The 13,780-nt window shown below is 38.9% G+C and overlaps 1 protein-coding gene across 6 annotated transcripts in view; it reads left to right on the top strand.

Moving 5' to 3' along the window:
- Positions 1 to 13,780, top strand: part of FSTL4 (follistatin like 4) — a 558,936-nt gene that overhangs the window by 189,950 nt on the left and 355,206 nt on the right. For all 6 annotated transcript variants that reach the window (XM_041764231.1, XM_041764228.1, XM_041764229.1 and 3 more), the window contains one exon: positions 7,992 to 8,025. In XM_041764231.1, coding sequence (XP_041620165.1) covers positions 7,992 to 8,025 — 34 coding nt within the window. The remainder of the gene's footprint in view (positions 1 to 7,991; positions 8,026 to 13,780) is intronic.

A 13,780-nucleotide genomic window follows, 5' to 3' on the forward strand; every position in this document is an offset into this window, starting at 1 on the left:
GTGGACACACCCATGTGACCCCCATCAGTGTCATAACCAAGAACATTCCCAGAACCCCAGAAACCACCTTGGTGTCTCCTTAGTCATTGTCCTCTCAGAGGTGACCACCAACGTCTCACCTGAGATGGTTTTTCTTTGTTTCTGCACATTATAAAAATAAAATCCTACAAACTGTACTGTTCTGTTTCTGCTTTCTTTCACTCCACGTGAAAGTTAAAGTCCCATCTGTGAGGCTGATTTAAGTTACTGCCTCTGTTGCTTGTCATAGCTGTGAAGTTTTCCATTGTATGGATGTGCCAACATTTATCTATACGTGCTTCTGTTGGGGGGCATCTGGCTGAGTCCCTGTTCTTGTCTGTTAGGTGCCATGCTGAGTCGTGTACACTGATGCTCATGCAGACCAACTTCTGTTGGGGAGTCACCCAGGAGAGGAACCACTGAGTCAGGGAATAAATAACTCACACTGCTTTAAAAAAAATTAATAGAAGGAATTGGTTAAACAGGTATTAAAGGATTAAGAAGGCAAAAAAGGAACCCCTGAGATAACAAAGAGTGCCCACAGCAGGGAGTCTGGTAAACACTCAGACCAGTGAGGAGAGTCTTGCTGGGGCTGGTTCCTCAAGAGTACAAAATTATAGTTGCTCCCTATCCTTGTAAACATTTGATGTTACTGTTTTTAAAAATTTTTTCCTGTGGTATATAGCAGTTTCATACTGTGGTCTTAACTTGTGAAGTTCTTTTACAAGTGCTTTGCTCATTTTTCAAGTATATGACTTGTATTTGTTTTGTTTATTTGCACAAGTATTTTCTATATTCTGCACGAATGCTTTGTCAGGTCTATGTATTGTAAACACATTCCCCTGGTGGCTTGACTTTTCACTGTCTTAATCCCATCTTCTAATGAATAGAAGTCTTCATTTAATAAAGTCCAGCCTATCGTTCTTTTCCTTTATGGTGCTACCTTTCATATATCCCATTTAGGAAATATTCACTTGCTTTAGAAGTCATGAAGATACTCTCTTAAGGTATCTTCTGGGGACATAATTATTTTACATTTCACATTTATATCTACAGTTCACCTGGAAGTGACTTTTATGTATGTTGCAAGACAGGAGGTTGAGATTCATTTTTTTTTCCATATGGATATCCAATTGATTTAGCACCCTCTGTTGAAAAAGCCATCCTTTCCCCCATCGTATTGCATTGACACCTTTGTCATCCTCCCAGAAACTGAGTATGTGTGATTAGCTGCTCATTTTCAAATTCTGTGTCCTCCTTTGCTTCCTGTTCTCCTCCCTCCTTCCCTCCCTCCTTTCTCATCTGCCTGCCTGCCTTCCTTCTGTCCTTCCTTAGGCTTCTTAGGGATCCATCAAGTTTATTCATCTTTTCAAAGAACCAACTTTTGGCTTTAAATTTTTATGATATATGTTTTCCCCTATTTCATTGATTTCTGCTCCTATCATATTTGTTTCCTACTACTTTTTGTGGGCTTAAATTGTCCTTCTCCTAGCTTTCAGAGACAGTTGGCTTAGGTCATCGATTTCTAGCCTTTATTGTTTTCTAACATATGCTTTTCAGGTTATATTTCCCTAGAAGTCCTGCTTTATCCACATCCCACGGTTTTTTAGATGCAATAATTCAACTGTCCCTCATTCCAAAATACCTTACTTCTTTTGTGACTTTCTTTTGGAAATTATGTGATATACTTCTAAATCAATGGGTCAGATATTTGGAGATTTTTCTCCATCTCCTCCTATTATTGACTTCCAATTTAATTTCACTATAGTCACAAAACTCTGTACTCTTTGATTTTAGTAATTTGAAACTTGCTGGTACTTCTTGATGGCTCAGCATATGATCAGTTTTTATAAATGTTGAACAGACAGTTGAGGTGAATGTGCAGTTGTTGGTGAGTGTTTGATGTATGTCTTTGTCACCAACCCAGAAAACTGGGTATGTGTGGTTTCCTGCTCCATTTCAAATTCTGTGTACATTTTCTTTCTTTCTTCCTTTCCTTTCTTTTTTTCCTTCCTTCTTTCCTCTCTTTATTTCAGAGATAGATGTAGGTCAAGTTTGTTAATGGCGAGGTTCAAATTTTGTAGATCCTTGCTGATTTATTTCTTCTACTTAGTCTGTCACTTAGTGACAGATGTTTCCTCAATTCTTGGACCATTTCTGTAGATTTTTCCATTTCTACTTTTAGTTTTGACTTTTTGATGTTTAAGCTATGCTATTGGTCTTCTACAAGTTTAGAATTGCTATATATTCCTGTTAAATTGCCTATTATTATGAACCATCCCTTTTTGTCACTAATAATAATTCTTGCTTTTGGAGTCTCTTATCAACACCAGCTTTCTCCTGGTTGGAATTAATAATGTTTATCCTTTCTATCCTTTTACATTCAGCATTTTTGTATCCTTTTATTTATGGTATGTTTCTTGTAAGCAGCATATTGTGAGATTTTAGTTTATGTATTATGTCAATCTTTGTATTTTAGTTGAATTAGTCTGCTTTTATTTAAATGGAATTAAATCTAACACGTTATTATCTATATTCTTTATTCTGTTTTTTCCTACCCTTTCTTGTCTTCCTTTGGATCAGATTTTTTTGTTATCCAACTCCTTTGGTCTCATAGCACTAATTTTACCACTTTTTGAACAGTAAAAAGCCATTCTGATATTTCAGTTATGTTTGACTTCCTAACCTTTTGTGATCATATTGTCATGCATTTTCTACAAAATATATTACCTTAAAGAGCATTATTGTTGTGCTAAGCAGCCAAAAATAGATTTATCCATTTTTAACCCATACCAATGCTCTTTATTCCTTCTTGCATAAGTATGCATTCATTTGAAAAAAATTTCTTTTTGTCCAAAGTGTTCCCTTATGTTGCTCTTAGTGGTGATCTGCTGGCAGTATATTTTTTCAGTTTTTGTTTATCTAGGTATATTTTTATTTTGCCCTGTGTATACCCATATTTTCCCCAGAGATAGAATTCTAGTTTTCGGAATTGTGAAGGTATCATTCCATTATTTTCATTTCTGTTATCAGTTTGATTATTTTCTTCTGCAAAGTCATCTGTGGTCTTATTGTTGCTCCTTTGTGGATGATAAGTCCTCTCCATCCCCACCACCCACCCAGTGCCTAGTTTTGAGATTTTCTTTTTGTCATTGAATATTAGACTATTTCTCTATGACTACCTAGCATTAGTTTTCTTTGTGTATTGTCTTTCTTGTGGTTTGTAGAGATTGCTAAATCTTTTTTTTTTTGAGATTGCTAAATCTTTTGCTTAATGTTTTTCATTAATTTCAGAGAAATCCTCAATCGACATCTCTTCAAATACTTATTTTGCCTTATTTTCTCCCTCCTTTCACTTTGAAACTTAAATTACATGCTTGTTGGATGTTTTCCCTGTGTCCTCTAATGTCTCTTATACTCTTTATTTTTCACTTTTTATTTTCTCCTTTCAGATCTTCAGTCTGTTTTTCTGCTGATCTAGTTCCCATATTACTATTCTTCACTTTGTGTTTAATCTTCTTTCAAATCCATCTGTTGGATTCTTTGTTGTTTAAGTTCTAGAAATTTCACTTGATTCCTTTTTAATGGATTGCAATTTTATGTTGAAACTCAGCAACTTTTATTTTCCTGAACAAATGAGTCATCATTATTCTAGAACTTGTGTTTGATAATTCTAAAATCTGATTAAAGTGTGGGTCTCACTGTCCTGTATTTTTTTTATTGAATTTTAGTCATTTGATCTCATTTTCTGCCATACCTAGTAATTGTGGGTTGAGTGTTGGACATTATGTTCGAAAGCTTATAAATCTGTGAATAATTTTGTCTTCCAGAGAGGATTTAGTTTTTCTTTGTTAGACATAGAATACTGGCAAATCATCTTGATCTGCTAAGAATAGAAATTCTTAGAGAGTATATGATACCAATTAAAAGTCAGATGCATTTACCAGGGCCACTTTTTCTTGGAAAGCCTAATTTTTATTCCCCTAACACCATGATAAGTACCAAAATCTATGCTTAGTTTTTCAGCTCATTTGAGGCTGATTTTTTTTTTCTTATTTCTCATCCTCTTGCACTTTATATGTGCAGCTCAGATATAATCATATAATTCAAGAGGCAGCTGAGTACAGATTATTGGGCTCACTTATTTCTGGTTCCCTTTTCTAAGATTTCATACCCTTAAGTTCTAGCTGCTTTGGTAGCCCTGACTCTGGTATCTTCCCAACTCAGTGAAATTTCTTTCAGCTCTTTTTTTTTTTTTTTGGCTTCTATACAAAAGGACCAATGCCCCAAGGGGAAGATTAGCACCTCAGTGGACCTTTCTGTTCTCTGAATATTGGTTCTTTAAGTTCTGGCTGCATTTGTTTCTCTGACACACCTTCAAAAACTTATTTAAAATCCAACTTTTATAGTTGCTTTTAGCAGGATTGGTCTAATGCTTGTTCTTCTTTCATAGCCTGAAGTAGAAGTATCTCTCATCTAATTTCACACTACCTCTATGAATTAAGTGGAGATGTGCATGAGCTTTGTTATGTGCATAAGCTTTGAAATTTAAATCCCAGCTGGCCACTGACCTCTAAGTGAGAACTTGGACAAGCTTAACCTTTTTGACCTTTTATTTCCTCACCTTTTAATCAATATGTGAGAAATGAAGTTGAAGAGACCTTTAAAGATCAGTTAATTCCACTTATTTAAACTATTTCATAGCATAATAAAAGGGAAACTTCTGAATTGATTATAGGAAGCTGGTATCATTTTAATTCCTAAATCTGAGAAAAATATTGCACCTAAAAATAATAAAGCAATCTTATTTATTAGTATTAATGCAAAAACATATTTAAAATTATAACAAACAGAATCCATCAATATTTTTTAAAAAGTGTATCATTATTAAGAAATGCTTATTCCAGAAGTACAGAGATAGGTGAATACCATGAATTCTACTAGAGCTAAGAAGAAAAAGAATCATGATAATCTCCCCAAATTCAAAAACAGTTTTTGATAAAATTCAACACATATTTTATTTTTTAGTCAACAAATATGCATTGAATGTCTGCTCTATTGTATTACTGATATAGTAATATCTCTGTCAGATAGCACTGAGGATACAAGAATGAAAAAGATCCTGGCGCCATCCCAACTCACATTCCAGTGGAGGGAAATAGTCAATAAATAAACAAGTAAAAGGACAAGCTAGAACATCCATTTATTTCAAAGACTCAGTAAAATGTGCATGGATTTCATTAATATGATTAACCTACCTTGGGCCAAAAGCCAGCATTTTGTTTCCCTTAATAGGAAAACACTAAACACTAAAACACTAAAGGTTTTCTTCCTGAAGTCAAAAATAAGACCAGAATTCCCGTGGATGTGCCAAGTTTCCACAACACTTAATATTAGATTGAAGAATTAGCTAAAGCAATAAGATAAGAGAAAGACGAGAGACCTAAGAATTGAAAAGAGAGAAAAGTCATAGCTATTTAAAGATTACATAAATATATAAAAGGAAACCCCAGAGGATTCCATGGAATAACTATTACAAACAATAGGAAGTTTAGTCAAGTGGCTGGTTAAAAATCCATGTATAAAAATCAATTGTAATCATACACACAAAAAGCAATTACAAGATAAAGTGAAAGAGAAATTCTATTTATTTATTTATTTATTTATTTATTTATTTATTTATTTTTGTTTGTTTTAATTTTTATTTATTTATGATAGTCACACACACACACACACACAGAGAGAGAGAGAGAGAGAGAGAGAGAGAGGCAGAGACACAGGCAGAGGGAGAAGCAGGCTCCATGCACCGGGAGCCCGACGTGGGATTTGATCCCGGTTCTCCAGGATTGCTCCCTGGGCCAAAGGCAGGCGCCAAACCGCTGCGCCACCCAGGGATCCCAGAAATTCTACTTATGATAACAAAATATATACAAAACAGAAATATTCAGGAGACACACAGGAAAATTATAAAATACTCTTGAAAGAAATAAAAGTCTACTTGAGCAAATGATTAAAAATACCATGTTGTTAGATAAGAAGATACAACATTATGCAGATGTCAGCTTTCCCTGGATTTATGTTTTGTACAATTGCAATAAAACATCCGTAAAGTCTTCTTCTTGATATATACAAGTTGCTCATGAGTTTCCCCTCTTCTGAAAATACTTGTTATTTCCAGGGGTGTGGTGCTAGGCCCTGCACAGAGAGCTGAGGAGCAGTGTGGGAAGGGCTGGGTTAGCTTTTTGCATGATGTGCCTTACAGCTTATGTAACTCTTCTAACACCACTATCCATGGTCCCTCTTCTGAACCCTGACCTAGTGAGTACCTCCTTAAGAACCATCATTCTAGAAGCTAATTTGGTTAACTGTGCTGTGTTGTTGGGCCACTGGTTCCATTGGTTTCCACTTAGGCCTTTGACTCATTACAGAGATGGCAGTCATAGAATATAAATTGTGGGGGTTGGGGGGTGGGAGATAAATGTTCAAGTGCCTCCTCCATTTCATCCCTCCTATTGCCTCTGCTTTTTGACCCCAAAGGATGCTAGACAAGAATGCTAAGGTGTGAAAAAAAATGCCATTTGCTAAAAAAAGTGCTGGTGCTAAATGGTCTTCTTGGTCATAATGGCAAGAAGTTGGCCCAAGTTAGATATTTTATTTTCTCTTCTTTGGTTACTAGCATGGATTTTCAACTTACTTTCAATATTAGGCTTTTTACCCTAAACCAGTTATTTATGATGACTTGTAGGTACTTTTTATTCATTGTGAAACCACAGTATATGTTTCCAGGCTTTCCCCCGTATTACTTCTCACCGTACCTTTTCTGCTTCCTGAGCATACCCTGTACTCTCCCATTACCTTGCCTTTTCTTAAGCCTTTCTCTCTTCCTGCTGTACCCTCCCTCCCTTACCTCTATCTGAAAGCCTGCCCATTCTGCAATGCTATTTCAAAGGTTCTTTTAAAAAACCCTTTTCTTTATGTATCTGCCTGAACATGAATATACTGGTATTTTTCAAGGTAAAACCACCCCTTTACTTCTCAGTAATTTGTGTTTGTTCTGTAGCCTCCTATTCAACTATGAATGTTTTCTCTCTCTCTCTCTTTTTTTTCCAGCTATGAATGTTTTCAGTGCAGGAATTCTGTTTGGCTTATGTAACCTCCTCTCAAACACTTTGCTTACTGCTGTACGCATAGTGGGAAGATGCAATTGAATAAAAAAAAATACCCAAGACATGGACTTAATTGAGTCCAGTGGCATGGACTGCCTGTCCAAATTGTCTGTAAGATCCTACCCTTTGGAAACTACTAAGTTGAGCACAGTCAACTAGATCATGCCACTGACCCACTCAGGAGCAATGATGGTATTCATTATGAAACCACAAATCACAGCCTACTTCAGGTCAGATAATTCTGGCTTCTGTCTGCTTCTGTTTGCCCCAGGCCCTATAGCACCTACAGTCTAGTTGGAAGATGTAGTATCAGTCTGGGACAGGGTCTTCCTTGATGCTTGGTACCAGTCCAGATTCCACATAAGAAAGACCATGAGAGTTGTCTCTGTTCATTAAAAACTGAATGATTGGGGCACCTGGGTATCTCATTTGGTTGAGCATCCAACTTGATTTCAGCTCAGGTCATGATCTCAGGCTTGTGAGATGGAATCCCAAGACTGACTCCCCACTAGGCACGGAACCTGCTGAAGATTCTCTTTCTCCCTCTCCCTCTAGCCCGCCCCCTCCCTCTCTTAAAAAATAATTTGAATAATTAATATATTTTTTGATTAAGGCCCCAAAGCAACAAGTTGTTTCCTTTTACAAGTGTGTATGTTGAGAGTTTAGTAGACCCAATGTTGCTGAATGCCATGTTCTTATGAACTTGTTCATCTTTTTGTGAATTAATGGCTAGCAGAGGTGAGATATTTGCAAGTATCTATACATATGAATTATTCTTCAAAAACACAAGTCTTTCTTTTCTTGCAGGAGTCCAGAAGCTTTGAAGTCACAAGAAGAGAAGGTAGGGAAAATTCATTCATACCCATTTCATTCTCAGTGTTGACATTTTGGAAGTAGTTTGTTGAAGCTAGGATGAACTTCATACTGTGGTCAGCCTGTTCTTTGAAATTTCATGTGGCCTTTTCTGGGTGCTGTCTGGCACTGGCCTCTAAGGACTGTAAGAACTGAAAGCCAGAATTTCTTGAGAGAACTATGTCTTTGACTTCTAAATATCAGAAGTGGGATCTGGGGAACTGTCTTATTCACAATCATGTTTGCAGTCTTTAGAGAACCTTCATTTTTGAGTGGAGTTTGAAGTAATTATTTGGTTTCACCTGGCAAAAACAATATCAACAATAAAAAATGGTTTATGATTTGAAGTATTTCAGTAACTGGGAGAATACCCCACTGTGAAAAATATTTGTGATTAGATTTTTACAGCTTTAGCTAAGCTGAAAGAGAAGTAACCAATTAATTTCCCCTTTGAAACAATTCCATTATGTTCATTTTCCTCGCCAGTTCTCCTGGCACATTTGTTTTCCAGTCTCTGAGGTAAGTATGTATGGGTGGTAATTTCTGAAATATTTTAGTGAAAATTGAAGTTGCCCTTACTCACTTTCAGCAATACCTACTGTCTAATAAGATGTCTTTTCTACGGTTTGTGTGATCTTTGCCAGTCATCTCTTTATTGCAGAGATAGGAGGAGGAAGTCAGAAATCAAACTGAATTCTTGCTCTAGGGTCTGGCCTTTGGTTTTAGCCTTAACGACAAACTTCTCCATAGCACTGTCTCCAAAAGAGTGGCAATCTAAAAGGTGTGAGCAAATTGCATTCTGACTCCTAAATGTAATGTATCCTTGGCTGGCTCCTAATTAGTTCTTATCTTAAGCACCATAATGAAAGACCTAGAATGGCCATGTTATCAGTATGTTTCTAGAGCTTGGAGACCTAAACCTTTTATAATCTGTATTGGTAAACTAACCTAACTGGTTGTTTGCTGCTACCCATGGGGCTGGAACCCTGGATTCAAAGGATCTGGGTAATGTGGCTCTAGGATGAACTTTGTGACTTCCATTCCCATTTGCCATTGGCTCTGGTTTTGGGCTCAGTGTCCTCTGAACTGCATCTGTAGGGTGGACTGCGTTGTGTCAGTATCAAAAACAAATGAAATTGCATGGACATGGGTGGATCCAAAAGGACATGTTTCTTATTGATGACCATGTAAATTTTGGAAAGAACTAGCCTTAAGCAGAGAAGTCAGCATGAAACTTGGTTCTGAATGTTATTTAATTCATGTCAGTAGCCCAGAGTATGGATGTTAGGAATTAATTTGTGCTATAGAATCACACATAACCTAACTGCTCTGGAATGTCACCTGCCTTGTGTTAAAAATGTCTCTAAATAGTAAGGCTAGGACATGAGAGAACCATGTGTATTTTTGCTCAGAGGTATTGAAGGGCTTGATTGAACCCCAGGCTCCAAATCCACAGGAAGATTGACATTGTTGAAGGATGAGCAGAGGGGTGGTTGAGTTGTGCTCTCCTCATCCATAACCTTCTCTTTGGCAGTAGCAGCTCTCACAACTGGCTGACTGGGAGCATATAGTTTGATTGTACTGACAAATTCGTCCTGACATCACATAAACTTTCCCCCCATTGTGAACTGATGTCTTTCTTGATTGTTTCTGTCAAAGTTGAGTGTTTGAGAGTTCCTGAAATAGCTTAGGCCTTGATGCCAATGCTTATAACCTGGCGGCGGCCGGGGGGGAGGGGGGGTTGTGGAGGGACCTTACAGGTTGTTTCCAAGTATTTTCAGGCATGAGAATTCACTTGCTTGAATGGTGGGATTGTTAGTCTTTTCCAGAAGAGTATAGAAGTAGAAAAATTATAGAAATGCTCTGAATATTTCAATAAATTATTATTCCTACAGACAAAAATAAGACATTATTGTCTCATAATAAACACTTAAGGTTGTTTCATAATTGGAAATGAAAGAGGAGCAAGTAAGTGACATTGAATTGTTCTGCCCAATACAGCAGGCCAGGGGCATGTTGAAGAGGTCTGGGGAAGGTAGACTCTGAGTCACACAATCCAAGATGTCTTCCTATTTTTTTGTTTTAATCCTACATCTGACTGAGGAGTTCCTTCTCCATCCCAGGTTCAGCGGTACAAATGGGTGACCAACCTCAAGTCCATGCTACATGATCTTTGGAAACTGTTGACTAAGTCTGTGAAGTAAGAAGTGAGAGGGAAGAAGATGAGCAGTGTGAATGGAGTCGAGGATAAGTCCTGGGGGTGTTGAGGATCTTGAGTGAAACTTGAATGTACTCTGTGTCTTAGACCTTCTCCCTGCCTGATTTCCAGCCTTGTCATGATTCCTAGACTGTGGCCCATTCTCTGGCCTCTAGCTTTAATCATACTATATGTGCACCCCAAGTGCTCTTAGTCCCTCATCTTTGTTGAATGCCACCTCTCCCTCATACCTTCCAACTTTTTCTTAAATTGTTTAGCTTACCCTGCCTTTTCTTGAAGTTAAGGGATCCTATCAGGTCATTTCCTAAGAACAGAGAGCCTCACCTTATTCATTCCAGATTCTTCATGGCCTTAGTCCAAGATTCTAGTTGCTCAACAATTGTTTTCTGAATTAAGTGCAAGTTACACACTGCTAAATTGTGTAGCTTGATCTTTTCACTCTGATTCTGTTCCAGTGATATACAAGTGAAACACTGAATGCCTTGACTCTAGAAGGCACTTTTTATGGAGTGTTCTGTGGATATCCATTGGATATTCCTTTTTTTTTTAATTTTTATTTATTTATGATAGTCACACACACAGAGAGAGAGAGAGAGAGAGGCAGAGACACAGGCAGAGGGAGAAGCAGGCTCCATGCACCGGGAGCCCGACATGGGATTCGATCCCGGGTCTCCAGGATCGCGCCCTGGGCCAAAGGCAGGCGCTAAACCACTGCGCCACCCAGGGATCCCCCATTGGATATTCCTAATTGATCAAAGTGCTCCATCTTCAGATAAGCTTCATGTGTCCCCCTCAAAAGATATGTTGACATCCTAACTCAGAACCAGTGGATGTGACCTTATTTGGAAATAGTGTCTTGGCAGATGTACAATCAAGTTAAGATGAGATTATCCAGGTTTTTAGGAGGGGACTTAATCCAATAAGTAATATCAGAAGAAGAAAACATGGGAGAGCACCATGTAATGATGGAGTAGAGATGGGAGTGATGAGTCTATGAACCAGGGAATGCCAGGATGCCTGGCAACCACCAGAAGCTAGAAAGAAGCAAGGAAGAATTCTCTAAAGCCTTCAGAAAGGGAGCATGGCTCTGCCAACCCCTAGATTTCTGACCTCTGGCCTTAAGAACTATGAGAAAATAAATTTCTCTTGTTGTAAACCACCCAGTTTGTAGAACTTTGTTGTGGCAGCCCTAGGAAAATAATACTCTTGAATGCTGGACTCAATATTGAGCTAGTTGTTGAGATTTTTTTTTACTGCAGAACCTCTTAGACTTATAAGATGCTAAATATGACTCTCAAAAGGGAGCATTTCCCAAACTTAGTTTCTCATGGTGTCTTACTTTTGTTGTATTTGATCATCTCAGGGCTGGTGTTCCATGCAATGTCCTTTGCAAATCCTGCCCTAGAGAGTTCAGGCAGAGGGAAGGCTTCCTCAATGCCCAGGATGAGCCTAGGAATCGGCACCAGTAACTTCCAAGGGCTTTGCATGGACAGAATGGTGACCTAGTAATAATGATGATGACTCCTCAGTTCTCAGAGTTTTCAGAGAGCATTTACATTCTTTCCCTCCTGTGACCCTCAGCAACCCATGATAAAAGGAGAGCAGAGAGGATCTCACACATGAGACTCCTTCCTTCCTTTCCATGCTAATTTGTGGGAACAAGGACTCCCCCTGAACCAGTGTTTCTTTCTTGTGCTGATCCTCTCTCCTGTACAGTTTTCTGTACATTCATGCCCACTGCCAAGGCCAGAGAGCTGAGAAGGACTCTTGGAAGAAAACTGTCCAGGGGTTCTTTGATTCCAAGTTAGATATGGGGCAGGGCTCTCAGGAGAACCTGGAGGGAAATACATAGTATCAGTAAGTGTGGCAGGACTGCGGGACTGGTAGGCTGTCTTCTGGGAAGGGCACATGCCTATCCCAGCTGATGAGGCAAGTCCTGTATTGTCCTTGTGCCCTGGGACCCACCTGTGCTAGCTGCATAGGGAAGGAGAGGTGGCTGCATCTTCATCTGCTTCCTGTTGCGTGTGTTTTTACACTTCCCTGTAGATACCTACAATTTAATTTCAACTTTTAAGGCTTCAGCCAAAGGGGCCAACCTCACCTTTCCAAGACACTCCCCTGTCCACTCCGAGGGCTGGTGCTGATTGTAACTGCCAGAACTCATCTGCTCAAACCAGTACTTTTCTCTAACTGAGTCCATCACATTGAATTACAGCCAGGAGAGGACACTTGAGTGAGCTGAGCAAGTGGCCGGGATAATTCAGCCCTTGTCAGCCATCTCTCAGGAACATGGGGTGAGCTAGAAACTATTCCAGATGTCTGCGATTGTGTTATGATTAGAGGCTGTGAGTTTTGGGGTGGGAACCAATGTCATATTGCATTATCCACCCTCCCAGGGATGGCTCACTCATACCTTCTAATCTAGAGCAGCCTGGCCTGGCTTCCAACAGGACTGTGAGGGAGACCTGAGAGTAGGGCTGCTGCTGTCTTCCCAGAAAAAGAGAGAGGGGAGGGATAGTCACACAGCCTGGGTGGCTGTGACTCCTTAGCAATGGATATCTCCTAAATATTCTTGGTTGCATGCTCTTTTCATTTAGGACCCTGAATATATCCTGCCAGCCCTTTCTGGCCTGCCAGGTCTCTGTGGAGAGGTCTGCTGTTACCCTAATATTCCTCCCCACAAAAGTCAGGGACTTTTTTTCTCTTGCTGCTTTAAGGATCTTCTCCTTATCTTTGGAATTTGCAAGCTTCACTATTAAATGTCGAGGTGTTGAACGGTTTTTGTTGATTTTAGGGGGGGATCTCTCTATTTCCTGGATCTGAATGCCTGTTTCCCTTCCCAGATTCGGAAAGTTTTCAGCTAGGATTTGTTCAAATACATATTCTGGCCCTCTGTCCCTTTCCGCGCCCTCAGGAACCCCAATTAAACGTAGGTTTTTCTTCCTCAGGCTGTCATTTATTTCCCTTAATCTATCCTCATGGTCTTTTAATTGCCTGTCTCTTTTTTCCTCAGTTTCCCTCTTTGCCATCCACTTGTCTTCTATGTCACTCACTCGTTCTTCCACCTCGTCAAGCCTCGTGGTTAGGACTTCTAGCTTGGATTGCATCTCATTTAATTGATTTTTAATTTCTGCCTGATTAGATCTAAATTCTGCAGTCATGAAGTCTCTTGAGTCCTTTATGGTTTTTTCTAGAGCCACCAGTAGCTGTAAAATAGTGCTTCTGAATTGGCTTTCTGACATTGAATTGTAATCCATATTTTGTAACTCTGTGGGAGAGAGGGCTGTTTCTGATTCTTTTTTTTGAGGGGTTTTCCTTCTGGTCATTTTGCTCAGTGCAGAGTGGCCAAAAACAAGTTGTATTGGGAGAAGGAGAAAAAGAGAGAGAAGGAAAGAAAAGAGAAAAAGAAAAAAGAGAAAGAAGAAAAAAATAGGGGAAAAAGAGAAGAAAAAGAAAGAAAGGAGAAAAAAGAAAAAAGGGGGGGTGGGGGAAGCAATCATAAATCAAGAAGAAAGAGAGAAAAAAA

The sequence above is a fragment of the Vulpes lagopus genome, chromosome 7 (assembly GCF_018345385.1).
Source record: "Vulpes lagopus strain Blue_001 chromosome 7, ASM1834538v1, whole genome shotgun sequence".
In the NCBI taxonomy this organism is placed as follows: Eukaryota; Metazoa; Chordata; class Mammalia; order Carnivora; family Canidae; genus Vulpes; species Vulpes lagopus.